Raw genomic sequence first — 19,644 nt, 5'->3', positions numbered from 1 at the left:
CTCCTCTGCCCAGACCCTATCCCAGGACGGGGGCTCTCACTCAGGGTAGAAGCCACAGGGCCGCCCCCTCCCCTCCTGCAGGTCTTTGCTGTCGTCCCCTCTCCCCTGTCTCCGGGAGCTTACCTTCTAACCTGTTACGTGACATCTCAGTTTCTTGTTCGCGGTGTCTGTCTGTGTCCTCTGCCAGAACATCGGCTGCCGGTGCTCAGGGTTGCCAGCCCTTGTTCCTGGTGCAGCCTGAGCCCCCGTGGGAGTCCTGGAGGCACCACGGGTGGGGGAGGTGTTTGTGGGACACGAGTCACCTGCAGCATTTTACCTGCGTGTCTGCTTTCTGGGGATTTTCTACAGAGGACTCTGTTCCTCCCACTGTTAAGGTTGTATGGTTCTGATTCTGTCTGATCCAGAATCCACAGAGTTGCAGAATAAACTGCCTTTCCTGAACATGCCCACTGATTAACCCAGAGACCTCTTGTTCCATGTGTCCCCATCACAGGAGAATCCAGCTTTGGCAGTTGCAATTAAAACATGTAAAAACTGTACTTCGGACAGCGTAAGAGAGAAATTCCTTCAAGAAGCCTGTAAGTTTCTAGACATTTCTGTGGGACTCCATTTTGACTTTCTGTCTATGAAATCCAAACAGTCTCTAAAGAAGTAAGAAAAACAATGTTTTGACTTTTATGAGGCAGCTACATTTATTCTCTTGCCATGCAGTTAATATCTGTTTTTGTCGAGGCTCATGGGTACAGAGTTCTCCAGGTCGACTGTCACATTTTTGGGGCGTAAAGGCAGATTGACTTACTGCCCCTTTATCCCCCGGCACTTTGTACCGTAACCATCTCCACACTGGGCTTGGGTGGATGTAGTGATGCCCGCAGGCCATGGAGTTGGGCGGTGAGCAGGACAGACACAGTCCCGAGGATGAGTGGGGAGCAGGGCCCAAACCATCCTGAGGGGCCGCTGTAGAGTCGTGTGTGGCGGGTCCTCTTCTGAGGACAGACCCGCGGAGAGCAGGCCCTGGTCCTGTCTGTGTGCACATGTCTGCTCCTTCCCGCCTGCCTCAGGCCGGGTCCTTAATCCTGCTTCCACTCAGCTTGTCCCTCCCGACCAGCAGACTTAAAGGGTCTCTCCTTCAGAGGCTTTGTCATGGGAGCCCGTCTTTCCCTTCCCAAGTGCCCGTAATTAAATACATGATGCCTCTCTCTTCCTCTAGACTATAAGTCCCGGCGGAGACAGGGACCGTGTCTGTTTTACTCGTGGCTCAGACCCAGAGCCAGCACAGGGCTTAACTCACAGAAGGTGGTTGTAGCCGTTGGTCGCATGAATGAATCTTGGTGTCTTTCATTATATGTACATGGAATTTCAATAAATATTTACCACCCAGCAGTCCAATAAGTGATAAGTCATGGAGTAAACCAGATGGTCAGTTCATCAGTTGAGTCAGAGCAAGTCCTGATCCTGTTCTCGGGTCTTTAACTAGAGTACGAGACAGGGCCTGGTGATGATTTCCGTCTGAACTAGTGTGCTTCTTCGGGGCATCGCGGCTGAGGAAACAGAGACTGAAAATCAGCCGTCATTACCCAACAGCCTTTGTGCTTTTCCTTTGGTGGTAAAATGCATTATATGTTTTCAAAAATGCACATTTTTTAAAAGTGCTTACCTTTCTCTAAAATTTTTGCGAGTAGGTATTATCTTGTAATTTTTGTAAGACTTTGGAATCATCATTACAAAAATCAATTTTAGCATTTTGTAGTAGTCAGGTCAAACTAACCTTGTCTTCTTTTTTGAAAGGCTGTTATTTCAGAGAAACATGCTACAGGCAGTATACCTAAAATCCTGTAGGGCTTTGACAGGCTCTATATGTAAGAGTGGCAGTATGGCTTAGATCAGGGGTCATTAAATTCTTTCTCTGAAGGACCACACAGTAAATATCCTGGGCTCTGCAGGCCAGGTGGTCCCTGTCACGGATGCTCAGCTCTGCCATCAGAGTGTGGAAGAGCCACAGACAGCTCAAAAAGGAGCCAGGAAGATGTGTTCCAGTGACTCTGAGTTTGTGGAAGCCAGCAGCCACCCTGGCCCGCACTTCTGGCCCTGGGTGAATGAGTCAAACTGCTGCAGCTGATGGGCTTCAGCCCAGTGAGGATGGACTTTCCTAGTGACCGCACGGGTCTCCTCTTAGCCCTACACTGTGTGGTGTTTTTAATAATTACTCCAGAGGAGATGTAAAAGCTTGTTAACTGTACGTTAAGGGTGACATAAACTGAAAGTGATGGTAAGTCAATTGAAAATAAGAGTAAATATACTGGGTTCCTGAATGTCTATCCCAAGCTACCACACTATACTGAAGTGATGAACTGTACTGACAAGATGACATCCAGTGGTACCTTTTGGATTTTGCTCCAGGTATTGTTGTATGTTGTGTTTTTTGTTTTTTTCTTTGCTTTAAACTACCAGGTCCTATTTTTGGAATGTGTGGGAAAAATTGAGGGGAGACTACCTTAAGGGTTTGAGTTCTCTCAAGTGAGGGTGTGGTCAGTCTGCAAGAAGAGTCAGTGTGGTCCTTGGGTGCGATGGTAGCATATAGTCTTCCATATCTACAAGCTTTAGATCCACAGGTTCAACCAACTGTGGGTTGAAAATATTGAGAAGAAGAGTTCCAGAAAGTCCCCAAAAGCAAAACTTGACTTTGCTATGCTCTGGCATCTGCATACATGGCTTTTACGTTGTACTAGGTGTTACAGGAGACAAGCAAAGTATACGGAGGCTGTGTACGTGCCACATGCAAGCACTCTGCTGTTGTCAGAAGCAGTTGAGCGCCCACAGATGTTGGTTTCCCCCCGCGGGTCCTGGGACCCGTCCCCTGTGGATACGGAGGGTCAGCTGTGCGGTGTCCAGAGTGAAAGCAGAGAGGCCTGTCCTCCCCAGACGGACCCAGCACTGAGCTGCAGTCCACACTGGGCTCCGTACTGAAGTGGGTATGATGAGATATTTTCTCCTGCTGTGTTGCTTGTGCCTTTGCTTGGCAGCATAAAAATCAACCCTGAATTGGTCCCCAAAATTAAAAAAAATTTTTTTTTGTATCAGTAGTCTGTGAAATCCAGGTGCTTTGGGGGGACCACTGTGCTAGGTTGCCTGTAAAGTTGCTTCCAGGTTTGAGGTTCGACAGTTCTAGGAATGTTGTCCTGCGTCTCAGTCATCCTAGTGGACTGTGCGGGTGATTCCTTAACCTGATGTTAGAAATGTGTACATGTTTAAAAATAGGTCCCCACATCTAGGTATGTGTGTACATGTGCAGAGCCCTCTTGGTCATCTTAGGCTCAGCAAAGCAGTCACACTCAGGCGACGGCCACAGGCCACGTCTGGCGTCAGACTTTCTGAAAGGAGTTCAGGCCTGGAAGCCACATGCTGGCATTTCCCCACAGGGAAATCCTCACAGTGGTCCAGGGACTGCTTTCTCAGCCCTGATAGCGCTGGGAGGTGATGCGGCCACAGTGGTGGATGCCAGAGCCTCTTGGGTCAAGGAGAAACCCTCTCAAAGCCACCGGCATGGGCTTCGGGGCCCTGCAGGGAACGCCCAGCTGCATTCACACTCAGGAACTGCCTGCTGCCCCACCAGCAGTTTACCAGTCAGCTGGTTTTACCATGAAGGGTATTTCTTAGAGAATGAGTCACACATTCCAGCTTGGTCAGGTCTCCAGAGGGAACCTGGAAAGTTAGCCTCAGTCAGATGTGTCCCTGGAAAAGAAGAGGAGGTTTTCTCAGCCAGTGAAAAGCGCTAAATCCTAACCACCGGACAGCCGGGGAACTCCCATCAGCCCCGAGTCTTAAGGAAACTGAAAGATCTTCAAAAGCATGACGGTTTTGGACACCTGTTTCTCCGCAGTAACGATGCGTCAGTTTGACCACCCTCACATTGTGAAGCTGATTGGAGTCATCACAGAGAACCCCGTCTGGATCATCATGGAGCTGTGCACACTCGGAGAGGTACCCACCCCCCACCTACTGCACCTGCACCCACAGGGGAGTGTGTGACATACACTCTCGTAGTATACAGAGAGTGTGTATATGTGTGCATGTGCATAGTGCACACTCGGAGAGGTACCCACCCCCATCCACTGCACCTGCACCCACAGGGGAGTGTGTGACATACACTCTCGTAGTATACAGAGAGTGTGTATGTGTGTGCATGTGCATAGTGCACACACAGAGAGGTACCCACCCCCCACCTACTGCACCTGCACCCACAGGGGGGTGCGTGACATACACTCTCGTAGTATACAGAGTGTATATGTGTGCATGTGCATAGTGCACACTCGGAGAGGTACCCACCCCCCACCTACTGCACCTGCACCCACAGGGGAGTGTGTGACATACACTCTCGTAGTATACAGAGAGTGTGTATATGTGTGCATGTGCATAGTGCACACTCGGAGAGGTACCCACCCCCATTCACCACGCCTGCACCCGCAGGGAAGTGTGTGACATGCACTCTTGTAGTATATGACAGTGTGTATATGTGTGTATATATATAGTGCACACACAGAGAGGTACCTGCCCCCATCCACCGCGCCTGCACCCGCAGGGGAGTGTGTGACATACACTCTCGTAGTATACATATGACAGTGTGTATATATGTACATATACATACTATAGTAGTATAGCATCCTCATTAAATTCCCAAGTAGTCCCCTAGCTCAGTGCAGGTGGCAGGGTCTTCCCACCCCAAAGCTTTTTCAGGACTGGAAGCAGCAGGTGACTAAGTGATTCTCTTCTTTTCCTCTTTCTTGCTGTTGCCTAAAGAACTCACCCACTGATTTGAGTGTGAAAGAAGCAATGTTAGTGGAGTTTGAGTAAATGTGCTGAATTTAGGTACATCAGAACCACTGCTTCATCTTTGGGGAAATTGACTTTGCAGTGTCTTTCAGACCAACTAATGTGAGTCACAGTTTCTTCTTAAAGCCTAGCAGAGTGTGGGCGATGTCCTTATTTGACTTTCTCCCAGAAGCTCTTTGGTAGGTGTGTCACCACCACCTGGGCAGGTCCCCACCCAGGCTGCTGAGTCATAGGAGGGCAGGCCGGCTGGGCCCCGCCCTCTGTCCGTCTCCAGGCGGCTCCATGGGCCCTCCTTGGGGTAAACTTTCCAGATGTCTGCATGTGACATTGGTGCTGAAATCTAGTAGTTTAACCGTCTAACACATTATACATATTACTTGTTTCTGGAAAGACACCAAGCAGTTTTGCTTTTAGTGAGAATCGGGGTTTTAGTTTCTGGGAATCAAAGATGACCTGGGCCCGTCGTCCTCTCACGATGGTGTTGGCCCTGCCTTCCGGAGACAGGGCACTGCCCGCGGCCTCCCTGATCTCCTCCCCAGCTCTGATGATAGCTCTGTGAGGCTCTAAGAAACCGTGGGTAATATTAGATGGTCTAAAAGACACTGCAAAGTGAAGTCCCCCAAAGGTGAAACAATGGTTCTGATTTACTTAAATTCAGCATCCATTTACCCAAACCTGACATTGCTTCTTTCACTCTCAAATCACTGGGCGTTTTCTGTAGGCAACAGCAAGAGAGAGGGGAAAAAATAACCACTTGGTCACCGGCCACTTCCAGTCCTGACAAAGCTTTCTGGTGAAGGAATTATTTTAAGGCCTCCAGGATTTCTCTTCTTCCTCTCCCACACCTTTCCAAATCAAATGGAGTGTTTACATAAATTGTTTTCTTCACATAATTTTTCTGCTTTTGTTTTTGGAGAATTTGCTAATTCTTCTGGGTTAGATCATTAATAATGCTTCTCCTTTATGTGTAGGGAGATTGTGTAGGATTGGAGTTCATCTGCCTTCTTTGCTATATTAGCATTTTGCTGAATTAGTCCTGATTGTCATAGTACGGACCGTAGTAAGCCTAGGGCATAAACACCCGTAAACACGTAACCATTTTAGCCTTCATCACTCAAGATTCCCTGGCGGCGGAGGGGGACTTCTTGCCCCTGCTTTGTCTTCATCTCCTTGTGCTCAGGTCGGCCTGGGGCACAGGGTGGTCTGGGGAGGTGGGCTGACCGTGGTTGTGGAGGAGGCTTGCTTTGTAACTAGATTTTTTTTTGTTGTTCTCCGGGTCTTATTATCTGGTGGTATTTTATACCACACCTTTATTCATTCCCTGGAACCATCTTTCTGTATTTTTTCAGAAATGTGTCTATAATCATGAGGACTCTAATTTTTGCAATTGGATCTCAAATGAAGAATAATTAAGCATGATTTCTGTGATGATGTATCTCTTTCATCATGCCTGTTTTGTTTTATTTTGTTTTTTTTTTTCATTTTTAGGATAGAATTGAAGGCATTCTCATAAAAATGCATTTGGAAAGGATCAGATCGTTGTTGAATGTAACTCTTCTGCTATTGATTTTTAGTCTGTGACACTAATTATTTTTCTTGTTCCTTTTGGTCACTGTTGAAAAAGTTGCGGTCGTTTCTGCAAGTAAGGAAATACAGTTTGGATCTAGCGTCTTTGATCCTATATGCCTATCAGCTTAGTACAGCCCTTGCATATCTGGAGAGTAAAAGATTTGTACACAGGTGAGACCGGTCACGAAGCTGGTGAGCTGCCTCTGCGTGGGGGGTGGGCGGAAAGAGGCCCTCCCGGTGCCTGAGTGCCCTCCTTGGCTCCTGCACGGACGGCGCTGAGAGCCCTGCTGTGTAGTGCCATGGCAGGGGACTCATGGGATTGAGGGGCTTTCCTCACGTGGAGTTTGAAGCAGATACTGTCCACAGCCTCTGTGTGGCACTGTGGACCTGAAACCTATTGTCATGGAGCTTTAGGATACCATAGCGTCATGAATAATATCCGTTGGCCTTCTGCAGAATTTCTCTTCTTACTCTGGTCTCTCCTCTGAGTACCAGTGAAAGCCTTCACAGTTCATTTGCCTAGTACTTTGTGTTGCAAGTGTTCTGAAGATCATTTTAATTACAATTTAATGAAATTTGTTATTAACAGTAGGGTTACACACCCTGGCCCTGTACTGTCCATCAGTTATTGCAGTGGGCAATGTGATTGTATCAAAAGTAATAAGTGATTTCATTATTTAAGAATTTTCTTTGCCATCATTCAGGATACTAATCACCATATTATTGAGTGAGTAGATATCTGCCAAAAGGAATATATTTGAAGTAAAACAATAAAAGCATCTTTTTTTTTTCAGTGTATAATAAAGTTCCTGTTTGTATTGTATATAAGCTGTCTTTCAAAGTGCCTGTATGTCTTTATATAATATAGATCAATTTGTGGGGTTTTCCCCTCGTATTAAAATTTATTGTTCCACATTCTTCCTTATTAGGGACATTGCTGCTCGGAACGTTCTGGTGTCCTCAAATGATTGCGTAAAATTAGGAGACTTTGGATTATCCCGATATATGGAAGATAGTACTTACTACAAAGGTAAGAAATCAGAATGACAAGTAGGAAATAATGCTCAGTGATTTTTAGCTCTTAAAAAAAGTACATTTTAATGTGCTTGGCTGAGCTTTGACGTAGGTGTGTAGTCAGGTCCATGGAGCAACGACAGCCTTCTCGGTGAAGGCGCTAGAGCAATTGATTATCCCTGGGCAAACGGCCCACAACCTACACTCACTCCGCATTAACTCAGACCCATCATAGACTTAGTTTCAAGACCTAAGACTGTGAGACTTTTAGGAAGAAAAATAGAGGCAAATCTTTTGAATCTAGGGCCAGGTGAGGAAGAGTCCTTGGATTTGACACCAAAAACATGCATAAAAGGGAAAAAGTAATAACTTGTTCCTCATCAGAAGTAAAAACCTTTTGTTCTGCAAAAGACCTGGGCAGACGGATGGAAAGACCAGTTACAGAGTGGGAGGAGATATTTGCTAATCACATCCCCAACAAAAGACTGTTATCTGGGCTACAGAAGGAACGCTCAAAACTTACAGGTGAAAAGGGAAAGTACACAGGTAGAAAAGGGGTAAAAGATAGGAAGAGAGATTCCTCCACAGGCTGTTCGGGTGGCACAGGGCACATTACCCCTGGGGAAGTGCAGAGTGAGCCACTGAGAGGTGTCGGGCACGCCTGTCGGGGTGGCCATGGTCACAGCAGTGGTAGCACGGAATGCTGGCAGACATGCAGAAGGTGAGGCAAATTACTCTGTGGGTTGTTTGTGAGGATGTTAAATGTAAAATGATAAGCCACTCTGGAAAAGAGTTTTGCAGATTCTTAAAAAACTAAACATGCACTATCTTATGACCTAGAAATAGACACCTAGGCATCTCACCCAGAGAAATGAAAACTCACATTTACACAAAACTGGTGTTTGTTCATTGCAGCTTTATCTCTAGTTGCTGACAGCTGGGATCAACTCAGACGTCCAGCCCCCGACCCTCTACCCAGTAGACAAAGCTCGCCACCTCCCAGCAGAGGGGTGGGCATCCTGGATCAGTGAACACAGTCCACCCCGAACTTCCCTCAGAGCTCCAATCTGCTGACTCCAGAGACTTCCATCCTTTAGTTTTGGAGCTGAAATCTAGCTGATGCGATTTTTTTCTTTAATTTTGCCAGTCTCAGAATCAGATTGACTTGTTTCTTCAAGTTACTATTAATTTTCATATTCTTAGTACTTGAGCTAAGGTTTAGACTGTTAAGTCTGTTGGCTGTGAGCTCATGGCCACATCCTGCCCTGCTCCCACCTCCCCACATCACCCCGAGTGACCAGCACCAAAAGGAAGGGAAAAGTGGTTCTCCCAAAGACCACACGGTGGAAATCTCAGCTGCTGCTAACTGTGAGGTCCCTAAGCAGATAACAGGGAGGATTTACTTTCTAAAATTAATCTTCCAGCTTCCAAAGGAAAATTGCCTATTAAATGGATGGCTCCTGAGTCAATCAATTTTCGACGTTTTACCTCAGCTAGTGACGTGTGGATGTTTGGTGAGTATTTAAGAACTTCTGTGGTTAAAGTTACAGTTCGTATGTTCTCCAGAATAAACTTGGCGCCGTCTGGTCAGTTGGAAGTTGGTCTGCCCTCCCCTGCCCGACCTCCCTCATCACACACCATCCTCACTCCTCTGATGCAGGTCTCCTCCTCCTTTGCGGGATAAGCTTTTTGCTCCCTTCCTTCCTCTCTGCCGCCTTCTGTGTGGTGTTACTTTTATGTGAGTGATGTCAACAGTTGACCTGCATATCGGGTGACGTGATGGTCCTCAAATCCAGCGTGTCTGAGACTGACTGCCTTTCACCTCTCTCTGGAATCTGACCTCCTTCCCAGCTTGTCTCGAGGCTTGAAAGCTTGTCCCTTTGCGTCCTGTAGCGCTGCTGCTCCGATGTCCTCCCGCCGTCCCCCTCTTGCCCTCTGTGTCCCCGCAGAGCCCCCAGGCGTGCATGCACAGGGCTGACGTTCATCCTACAGTGCCTCTTCCCACCCACACTTTTAAATGACTCACCTTTTTGGTGTGGATGATGCTCCGTCTCCGCCCTGCTTTCCAGACACCTCATCCTGACACCCTTTCCCCCTGTTGAAATGTCCCCTTTGCGCGCGTGCAGCAGGTGTGCCGCCCCGCCGCGCCCCTGCGCGTGCTGTCTCAGTCAGCACTCACGCAGCGACCCTGTGCGTAGCCCTGTATGCGTATTTCCTCTGCTGGGTTTCAGACACCTCATCCTGACACCCTTTCCCCCTGTTGAAATGTCCCCTTTGCACGCGTGCAGCAGGTGTGCCGCCCCGCCGCGCCCCTGCGCGTGCTGTCTCAGTCACAGCACTCATGCAGCGACCCTGTGCGTGGCCCTGTGTGCGTATTCTCTGCTGGACTTTAGACAGCTTCCCAGGAGATGCTCTGTTATGTTTATGCACCTTCTTCTTCCTGTACATAAAAGCAACTTGATGTTCCTCAAGTATGTGTTCTCATTTTTTCTTCTGCTTCCTTGCTGTTGACTTTCAACAGCCATTAAGTGCCTTAACCCATATTAGGTGAAAGAAGGAATTCGGTAAGGCAGGAAACGGTGCCCTGCGATTGGAGAAGGGGCTACAGTTCAGTTGGCTTCAGATCCTAAGACCTCACTGGCTGCTTTGCGACTCAGGTTAAGCAGGTTGCTTAACCTCAAGGGAATTCTACATTTCAGGGTCTGAGATGCCTATTTGTTTGTTTTTTTCTTCACATTTCTGGAACTAGGATTTGTGACAAATCAGTGGTATCTCACATTTGGTGTCATTCCAGGTGTTTTATGTGGTTACTCGCATGCCCTTGTGTAGACTTTGTTTTGTTCATATCAGTTCTTCTTTCTTGTCTGAATGAGTTTAAAAGAGCTCTTTGGTAAGAATTAAATAATTCTAAGAGGTAACAAAGGATCCGGTTATAATTTAGTTGGCAGCATATTCCCTCCTTTTCTGGTAATATAAAATAATAATGCATCTTAAAATCCATAGCATCTTAGATTTCATAAACAACAGTTTTTAAAAAGATGTAAGGTGTGAGGATTAAGGATGATGTAAATTTCAAGGAAGAGTTCCAGACACACATTGAAGTCTCAAGAAATGACACCCGGTTTTGTCATTACTAGTGATATTGTCATAATTACTGGTGAGAAAAAAAAACAGAAGTAAGGCAATTTTGGGGGGGGGGCAGTCATACACTGTTCAAAATCGTTGGCTTTTGGCTAATTTCAGATCTAATTCACATTGACGTGAAGTTGTGCCTCCCTGTCTGAGGCACACACCAGCTTAGGTGCTGAAGATGCCAAAAGACAGTCATAACCCCTCTGCCCCTGCCCCGGCACCAGGTGTACGGGTCACGCTTGCGATGGGGCAGACGGGAGCTTCCAGGGTCGGGGGTGGTGGGCAGGGCAAGGAACTCACAAAGGGACCTGTAAGAGGAGAGCTGTGACGAAGATGATGAGCAGTGTCGAATCTAGAGAGTTCAGCACCAGCAGAAGCTCCAAGGAGCGTGTTCTCGGGCACATCTGCATGGTCAGTGTGCCAAGTGATGGGGCCTTGAGAGGAACCTGAGGGTCCTGGAGGCGTTAAGACTTGAACTGTAGGGTTTTCTCTGTCAGGCCTCAGGCCAGCTGCTGTGATCGTGAGCAGGTTGGACTAAAGTGGAAGGGGAATCTGAAATGCATTCAGTGTCTTTAAAATCAGTTCACTGAGCTGTTCTGTGAAATATCACTGTAGCTGGGGGGCAGTGCATTTTCTAGTGTGGATTTTTTAATGAGATAAACCTCTTTGACAAACTTTTTTTGTTGTTGATAATACTGTGTCTTTATTCCCATCCTACAAACTAGCGTTCCTGTTTTGTTTGATAGCAGAGCTAACTGAACATCGCTTTACTTGGCCTGTGTGCCAGCTCTGAAGTCACCCCTGAAACGTGGGAACTGCCCTCCTCCTGCGAAGTTCACGGCTGTGTTTTTGCTCCCACCCCGCAGGTGTGTGTATGTGGGAAATCCTGATGCATGGTGTGAAGCCCTTTCAAGGTGTGAAGAACAATGACGTGATCGGGCGCATCGAGAATGGGGAGAGGCTGCCCATGCCTCCAAACTGCCCTCCCACCCTCTACAGCCTCATGACCAAGTGCTGGGCGTACGACCCCAGCCGGCGGCCCCGTTTCACTGAGCTCAAGGCTCAGCTCAGGTATGGGTGGGGCGGGGCCAGGCCGGGCAGGGGTGGGTGAGGGCCTCGGCCGCCGTTTCCTGCAGGTCCTCCTGTCAGTATATCTCAGGCAGGCACAGTTACCTTACTGATTGTTTCTTTACACCTCATTAGTCTTAAGAAGCATGTGTCTTAGAGTCTTCCTAAAGTTGAGAAAGTGATCAGATCTCCCTGGCCTGACTGCTTGGCACCGCTCCAAGGCCCTTCCAGACCTGGTCCCCACTCAGCTCTCCATCTCTCTGCACACACTCCACCTTCCATTCCAGCTGCACCCAGCCCCTGACCACCTGCACCGCTCACTGCCTTTCCTTCCACCCCTGCCCCTGTTTGCCCCCAGGGTGCCCCTCTTCAGTCTTCACAGCCCAGCTCAGGTGTCGCCACCCTAATCCCACCCACCCCAGAAGAGACACACCCAGTCCTGTGGTACCTTCTGAGTGCTTATGTTATCACAGTTCGGACATCCACCTTACCCGCTCAGCTGCCTTCTGTGGCTCCTGCTCGGTCTGTGCCAGGCGCCGTTAGACCCAGGCCTGCAGCAGCCCCATCCCCTGGGGGAGCACACGGGGTTCCTCAGTGTGCTCTGCCCAGAGGGGCTGCACAGAGCTGACCGGCCACTGGGTGGCCTTCGTCCAGCTTACGCATTCCTGTAGCCCCGGGGCAGAGCTTAGGACCAGTACCTCATCCATGCTCAGTAAGCAGTTGTTGAATTAAGTCTAGATTGAGGCTTAATACTTGAATCAGCAGGACACTTTAATATAATACATAACCCAGCCAACCAGCACCATGGTTTAATGTGCCAAATCACCTGGCTCCTATTTGGGGTACTCCCTGATCTTAGGTAAGTTTCTTTATTTGCTGTGTTTTAGTCTTTTTTCATAAAAATCAGTGAATGTGAGTGCAGAAGCCCAGGCAGCTCCTGTAGCCCACCCTCACCCCCAGGGCTTGAACCCTCTCCAGCCTGGCTTAGCACAGAAAATGATGCCAGGAGGGAGCAGGGCCTGGGTGCGAGCTGGGAGCCAGTCGTCTGGTCAGCAGTTGTTTTGCTGCGTCTCCTTGTTCTAGGCTAGGTTCTGTGGGTCCAGAGGGAGCATGCACAGTCCTGACCCCGGATCTTGAAGTCTGGCGGAGGAGGCGGTGGTCGACGTCCTTGGCCACACCGTGACTGCTGCAACGCCCACCAGCCCGCCCACCTCTGTCCTGCTGCAGGGCCTGTCTGTGATGGCCCCTGGGGTCTCTTGAGAGGGCTTTCTCCAGGCTGAAAGTCTCCGTACAGTTCAGCTGTATCCACTGCCTCTGTTGGGGCTCGCTTTCAGACATGCTTTCTTTCATGGTTTGCCCCTACGTGTGTCTGGTTCCCTGCTGACCTTTCCTCGGAGTTTGACAGTTTCTGTCCCTGAACCTCTCCACTTTGATGCCGAGCTCCGTGTGCGTCCTTCCCTGTCACTCAGGTTATTGATCAACTTGTGCTCGTCCCCTCAACCCCTCTGGGTTCAATTTCTTAACTCGCTGTGGCTTTGCTCCCAGCTCCATCTGCCGTTAGCTTCGGTTCTGCCTTTTCTGTCCTGGGCTCCCCGCTGCAGGACACTGTGTATCCTGGAGCAGAGCTGCTGTGGCTTCTTCTGCCTGGCTCTTGCCCTCGCCTTCTGTGGGTCATGTTGGGGCCTTTGTCTCCACCGACATCAGGAAGCCATCAGTAATTCCCTGCCTGCCTGCCCGCACCAGCTGACCAGCTAGGGAATCCTCACCTCCGTGTCTGCCGACCTGCTCCCCCTGCCCCGCACGCCTCACCCATCAGTCTTACCCGAACTCCCTGCTCAGGGCAGCTTTCAGTGGCTTCCTGCTGCCCCCTGTCAAGTAGAGGCTTCCAGAGTAGCAGCTGGGGCTTCTCGAGTCTTGGCCGGGACCCTCCTGCCCTTTCTCACACCGTGGCCACACTAGCCTGCGCCTCTGCCTGGAAGGCGCCTGCCTGCGCCTGCCAAGATGGGCCCTGGCATCCTCCTCGGCCTCCTCCCTGCTCTGCCTGCAGGCTGCCCGGAGCTCTGGCTGCTTCTGGCCATGCTCACCCTGCACAGCCACAGGCGGCCGTGGCCCGGTCCAGTCGGCTGCCCCAACACTGGGCACCGCGTGGCTGGGCCGGTGCTGGTCAGTGGGCAGGAGGACCAGACACTTTTCCTGCCCTCGAGGAGCTCACAGTCTAGTACGTCTCATCCCCTACTAGACTGAAGCTCCTTGAGGACAGGGATCGTCATACTCACCTCGGTGTCGCCCGACCCTCAGGCCAGGCTCCGGGACCCAGTGAGGATCACACAGCCGCTGAGCCCATGCTCGGCACACAGCAGTGCTGACGTGGCTGGAGGATGGCGGCGTGAAGGTGGAATAGCTCCCTAGAGCGTCCTGGGTGAGGGTTTAGGGCTAAGTGCAAGTATTTTATACACACACACACACACACACACACACACACACACGCATGTATAAAAACATCAGGTCCAAGTTTATAGATGTTCTCTTGTGAACAGGTAGCACAGGTCACTGAGTATTAGTTTATCCTGTTTGTTTTGTATTAGTCAGAAATGAAGCTTAACTTTGTATTTGGAACATGTAGAATATGGCTACCAAATAAACCAAATAAAATATAACTTTGTAACATAATAGCTTGCCTGAAAAAAAAAAATAGCTTGCCTGGGATAGCTGTATGTAACAATGAATCACAAACAAGAAAATAGAATCTTTTAGTGACTTTTCCAAAAGTTTTATTATATGCAAGATTCAAAGAAAATAATAAATTTTGGGTAATCCTTATCCCAGGTCACTTAAAAATGTTCCCCAATCCCATTCTCCTTGTCTGCTGTAAGAGGAACACTGCAGACAGACACAGGTTCTCATGGGCTCCTCTCCTCTGGGATGGGACCACCGCTTGTTTTCACTGTGTCCCAAGTTAGGAACAGTGACTCTCAGAGACTCTCGTTGGCAGAGGGTCCTGCTGGGATGGGTCAGCTCTGACCGGGAGGCCGGTCCTCCTCCTGTCCCGGGTCCTTGTTCGTACATGTGCCTCACTGAGGAGAATGAGGTCCAACTCTCAGCAGCCTGTTGGCAAGTGTAAGAAATCCCTCAGTAGGAAATTTCTCATAGTGTGTGTCCTAGCATTTAGTACTGTGTTCCTGACAAGTTATAAGAGTGCACTGAATATTCTTTGAGTGAAGGAATCATTTAGTCTCTTGCTGGTTCAGTTCATTGTGTGGCAGATACTGTGCCAAGGAGACCACATAAACCACAGGTGTGTTGTCCCCTTTGGAGGTTATGTTCAAAGTTAGCGTTGCTGAGCAGTGCTCTGTGTGACTAAGACATCTGTGCTTCCTTATAGGAAGAAATTGTCAGCTTTATCTCAGGAAAGCATTTAACATGCGACTTCTTAAATCCCTTTTAGACAAATGAATGCAATAAATAAAATAAAGTTATCCATTTAAATTTTGTACCTTAATTTTTGTTATTTAAAAAAAATTTTTGTTGACATGCAAAGATGCGAACTTAAAGACATGCCAAGAAGTAAACTCATTGAATTTTCATAAAGGGAAAAGTAACCAGAACAAGAAAACAGCATTGCCTGCACCCCAGAAACTCACTGGAGACCTTTTTGCAGTCAGTGCTCCCCCCAAGGGTAAACGCTCACCACAGGTTGGTTCTGCCTGTTTTTGAGCTTTATATAAACGCCCCCATTCAGTGTGTGCTTTTTTGTTGATGACTTACTTCTGCCCAAGATTTAGTCTGAGGTCACTGTTATTCAGTTAGTTGTGCCTCATTCTTCTTGCTGTATGTGCTCCACTTAGGACTCTACCGTGGTTTCTCTCTTCTGCCAATTTCCATCCTGGGGCTTTGAGACACAGACAGCATCAAGACTGCAGCTGTGTGGGCATACTAGATGTGTCTTTGGGGAGCACGTGTGCACAAACGCCTGGTGGGTGCATGTTCACGCATCCGCGTGCGAGCAGGCTGTAGCTTTATGTGCCGAGAGCGCCTGTTTTTCTACGTGGATGTGCCCGTGCAGCATCCCCAGCAGTGATGAAAGCTCCTGTTGCTTCAGTCATGGTTTTTTTAAACCTTTGGGAATTGATCCTTGTTTCTAAGCTGTCGTTTTCACGTGTGAAGGGTAGGTTAAACAAACAAACATAAGTGGTATGTACACAATTTACCTCATCTTTTTGATCCTAAAGAACACTGACCTAGTAAGTGTCTGCCTGGAAGGCCCCCTGGCCCTGGGCGCTTCAGGAAGCCCAGCAAATGGACACTGTTCACTGGAAGCAGGTCTCCATCCTCTGCAGTCACCTGTAGAAATCACAGCGTTGAAAACCAGTGTGGACTGAGTGCCACGAACTCTCACACAGTACTTCATCTGAACCCTCACGGTCCTTGGAGGTGTAGGTAATGTTGTCATCATCAGTTTACAAGTGAGGAAATGGAAACAGGCCAGGTGGCTGACCAACCACGGGTCACGACCTGGGATTCAAGGCAAGTCCACCTGAGTCCAGGGCATAGGCTGTCAATTGTCATACTCTGCACTTTGATCTGAGACCCAGCTAAAGTCAGTAAGCTCCCAGGCTATGATTATGACTGATGGACAAACTCTTAACACTGTTTAGTTTAAAAGGAAAAAGAAGAAAGAAAGAAAGAAAAACACTGTTACATGGAATTCTTGCAGCCAGTTTTCTTATATTTGCTTGAGTGTCAGGCAGAGAAAGTCCCCCAGAACAAAGGCAGCATCTCTGGCTTAGGCACAGGGGCCCCCACTCTAGGACTTTGAAGGGTGGCATAGTTTCCATGGGTTATCACTGTTGTGCTGTTACATCTGGAATGTGCTGCGTCTGGCCGCTGTGGCCCTCTGTGATCGCAGCGTCCGTGGGAGCAGTTTTGTCAGTTTTCCGTGAGCATGAGTCTCTCCAGGGACACTTGTGGCAGCTAGAGGCAGGCCACCCAGTGTGCGTTAGCCAGAGCCTGTACTTGCTTGCTATGTCCTCATCCTGTGTCCGTAACGCATAGCCTTGTCCTCAGCTTGGGTCTGGGGGGAGTGCTGGATGTTGCGTGTTTGTTGTTGTTTTGCATGTTTGTTATAACTTGATATTGTCGTGTTTGCTTCTTGACTTTGTCATACAAAACTGGCTTTCGAGAAATCTGTTTGACCTGGAGGAGGGCATGGCAACCCACTCCAGTATTCTTGCCTGAGAATCCCCATGGACAGAGGAGCCTGGGGGCTACAGTCCATAGGGTCACAGAGTCAAACATGACTAAGCGACTGAGCACACATGCATGGCCTTGGGTGAGCGACCTAGCCTCCCTGGAAGAGTGGGGTCACGAGTCCTACCTATACTCCAGGACTAAGTAAAGTCATCTGAAATGCATTTAGTTTTCATGCTTGTGGTGGGCACATACTTGGTGGGCATACCTGGTAAGTAGTAGTAAAAACAAAGTTTTATCTGAAGATCCACAGGGGACCTGAAAGTCTTGGGCACAGAAAATGATCAATTGCTGTTTTTAAAAAAAGCTAATTATTCACATTTAAAAGTAATAGCTTAAAAAAAAAAAGAATAAATAGGAACTCTCACTAATCTTAAAACTACGAAAGAATAATATTTCAATAAAGGCTTCTGCAAAGAGGAAAAAAGAAAAAAATAAGTGGTAGCTATTATTGTCCAGATACCAAAATGCAAGGCACATCTTTTTGACATTTTGTAGATGTCTTATGGATGTCTTCTACAGGCTTTTTTTTTTTTTTAAACCTTTCTGATTCTTCATTTATCTTAAAATGTGAGCTCTAGATTAAAAACTCTAGGTTTGACTAATAACGTGAGATTACTTGTGCTTCTTCACTGTATTTTTCGGGTGGTTTTGAATCTGCTCCCCAAATTCCTCTCAAAGGTGGTGTCTGAATTCCCCCTTAGTCATCATATCAGCATTTTCCTTCTTTTTGCCATCTTGCTGGTCTCGATCTTATTTAGAAGAGTAGCCTGTTTTTCAATTATTCCTGTATTTACAATGTAAAATGTTTGGGGCCTTTGCCTTCCCAGTAATAAAAAATAAATAGTAAATTTAATAGGAACTTAATGTACAATTTAAACTGTTTTCTATGAAAAATTACATCAAACCTGTTCCTTCCCTGTGGGGACCCCACACCCTGATGATGTTTAGGCCTTTACAGGTGCGGCTCTGCTTTACCTTCAGATCCGCAGCTTGGTTTTGTGTGAAGTAAACAAATTCTGGGGAGATTTAAACTTAAATTTCATAAAAGTTAACCCTTTGTACGAGCGCCAAAGAATTGATGCTTTTGAACTGTGGTGTTGGAGAAGACTCTTGAGAGTCCCTTGAACTGCAAGGAGATCCAAGCAGTCCATCCTAAAGGGGATCAGTCCTGGGTGTTCATTGGAAGGACTGATGTTGAAGCTGAAACTCCAATACTTTGGCCACCTGATGCGAAGAATTGACTCATTTGAAAATGACTCATTTGAAAAGACCCTGATGCTAAGAAAGATTGAGGGCAGGAGGAGAAGGGGACGACAGAGGATGAGATGGCTAGATGGCATCACCGACTCAATGGACATGGGTTTGGGTAGATTCCTAGAGTTGGTGATGGACAGAGAGGCCTGGCGTGCTACGGTTCATGGGGTTGCACAGAGTCAGACATGACTGAGCGACTGAACTGAACTGAACCCTTTGTACTTACGTGGCTTCACAGACCATTTACCTTGCTGATCTCACAATAATTCTCAAGGATGAGATACCATTGCCCTTTTCACTCAAGTCTCAGAACACCCTGTGACTTGCCTGGATTTTGCACCCAACAAAGGGTGGGTGCAAGACCCCAGCCCTCTTCTCCCCAGTCCAGGACCAGTGTCCTGGTCTCTACCCTGGTGTGGCCCCTCCCCAGTAGGGGGGGGTCGCTGGCTGCTCCGCCCCTACACTCCTCCTCACTCTGTGGGCTTCCCTGCCTTGTCTTGTTTGTAAGAGAACTTTGGATGAAGCTCCCCTGCAGCTGGAATCCACTCGTTTATCTGTTAGCATCCGAAGGCCTCCCCCAGCACCCACAGCAAAATCCTCAGACTCGCCAGGCAGCTGCTGTCACCCCTCCCTTCACCCGTCTCTGGCACAGTTCTCCTCTCTGTTCCTAATTCCCTTTCCCCGAATGTCGTCTTCAGGGTTATCCCTGAAAACGTGGAGAAAGAGTGGAGCAGGCATGGACATCTCTGCCCTCCCGTCTGGACCGTGGAGGACCAGTGGCCGCAGGTTAAGGGGGCGGGCAGGTGAGGTGGGTGCGGGGGCGCTGGGATCTATGGGAGCAGCGCTGGCTCTGTGTGGGTCCCGGGTCCCCGGGCACCTCACCTAGACTGGAGGACGCAGCAGCCCCTAGGACACCCAGCCAGTTCTCGGTGAAGGGGGCTGGTGCTGCGAAGCCACCGGCTTACCTTCTGCACCTCTTCCTCTTGTTTAACCTCCCCCTCCCTGAAACTTGCAATTTAGAAATACTGTTTGTGTCATACTTTTAGTGATTGCTCTGAGTATTACATTGTACATCTTTAACTTTTCACCGTCTTGTTGTTCAGTCGCTCAGTTGTGTCCAACTCTTTGTGACCTCATGGTCTGCAGCACGCCAGGTTTCCCTGCCTTTCGCCATCTCCTGGAGCTTGCTCAAACTCTTGTCCATTGAGCTGGTGATGCTGTCTACTTAGACTTAATCTTTGTACTTCACTTTAAATTACCACCTCAATCCTTTCTGCTCTAGATGTCATATATATTCATATATGTTAGTAATCTCATAAGATTCCACTTTGTGTTTTAAATAGCATTTTTAGGAAAGTAAGAGGGAAATCTTATGTTTAACCCCAAACAGTGCTCTTTGTTCTTTCCTAAAGACCTTTCTTGAATTATCTATCAAAGAACTTCTTTAGCATTTCTTGTAGTGTGAACCTGTTGATTAGTTTGGGGTGTTTTTTTTTTAAATCTGAAAATGAATTGAGCTTCATTTCA

At 48.1% G+C, this 19,644-nt stretch overlaps 1 protein-coding gene across 13 annotated transcripts in view; it reads left to right on the top strand.

The window, feature by feature from the left end:
- PTK2 (protein tyrosine kinase 2) overlaps window positions 1–19,644 on the top strand; it is a 208,749-nt gene that overhangs the window by 160,468 nt on the left and 28,637 nt on the right. For 12 of the 13 annotated variants that reach the window (XM_065902560.1, XM_065902554.1, XM_065902550.1 and 9 more), the window contains 6 exons: window positions 494–578; window positions 3,881–3,981; window positions 6,455–6,570; window positions 7,329–7,429; window positions 8,838–8,927; window positions 11,412–11,616. In XM_065902560.1, coding sequence (XP_065758632.1) covers window positions 494–578; window positions 3,881–3,981; window positions 6,455–6,570; window positions 7,329–7,429; window positions 8,838–8,927; window positions 11,412–11,616 — 698 coding nt within the window. Of the gene's footprint in view, window positions 1–493; window positions 579–3,880; window positions 3,982–4,422; window positions 4,433–6,454; window positions 6,571–7,328; window positions 7,430–8,837; window positions 8,928–11,411; window positions 11,617–19,644 lie in introns of those variants that run through there. The other variant, XM_065902561.1, reaches the window with a different exon arrangement.

Source organism: Muntiacus reevesi, chromosome 12, assembly GCF_963930625.1.
Source record: "Muntiacus reevesi chromosome 12, mMunRee1.1, whole genome shotgun sequence".
NCBI classification, from domain to species: domain Eukaryota; kingdom Metazoa; phylum Chordata; class Mammalia; order Artiodactyla; family Cervidae; genus Muntiacus; species Muntiacus reevesi.
This window is presented reverse-complemented; position numbering and strand designations above follow the sequence as displayed.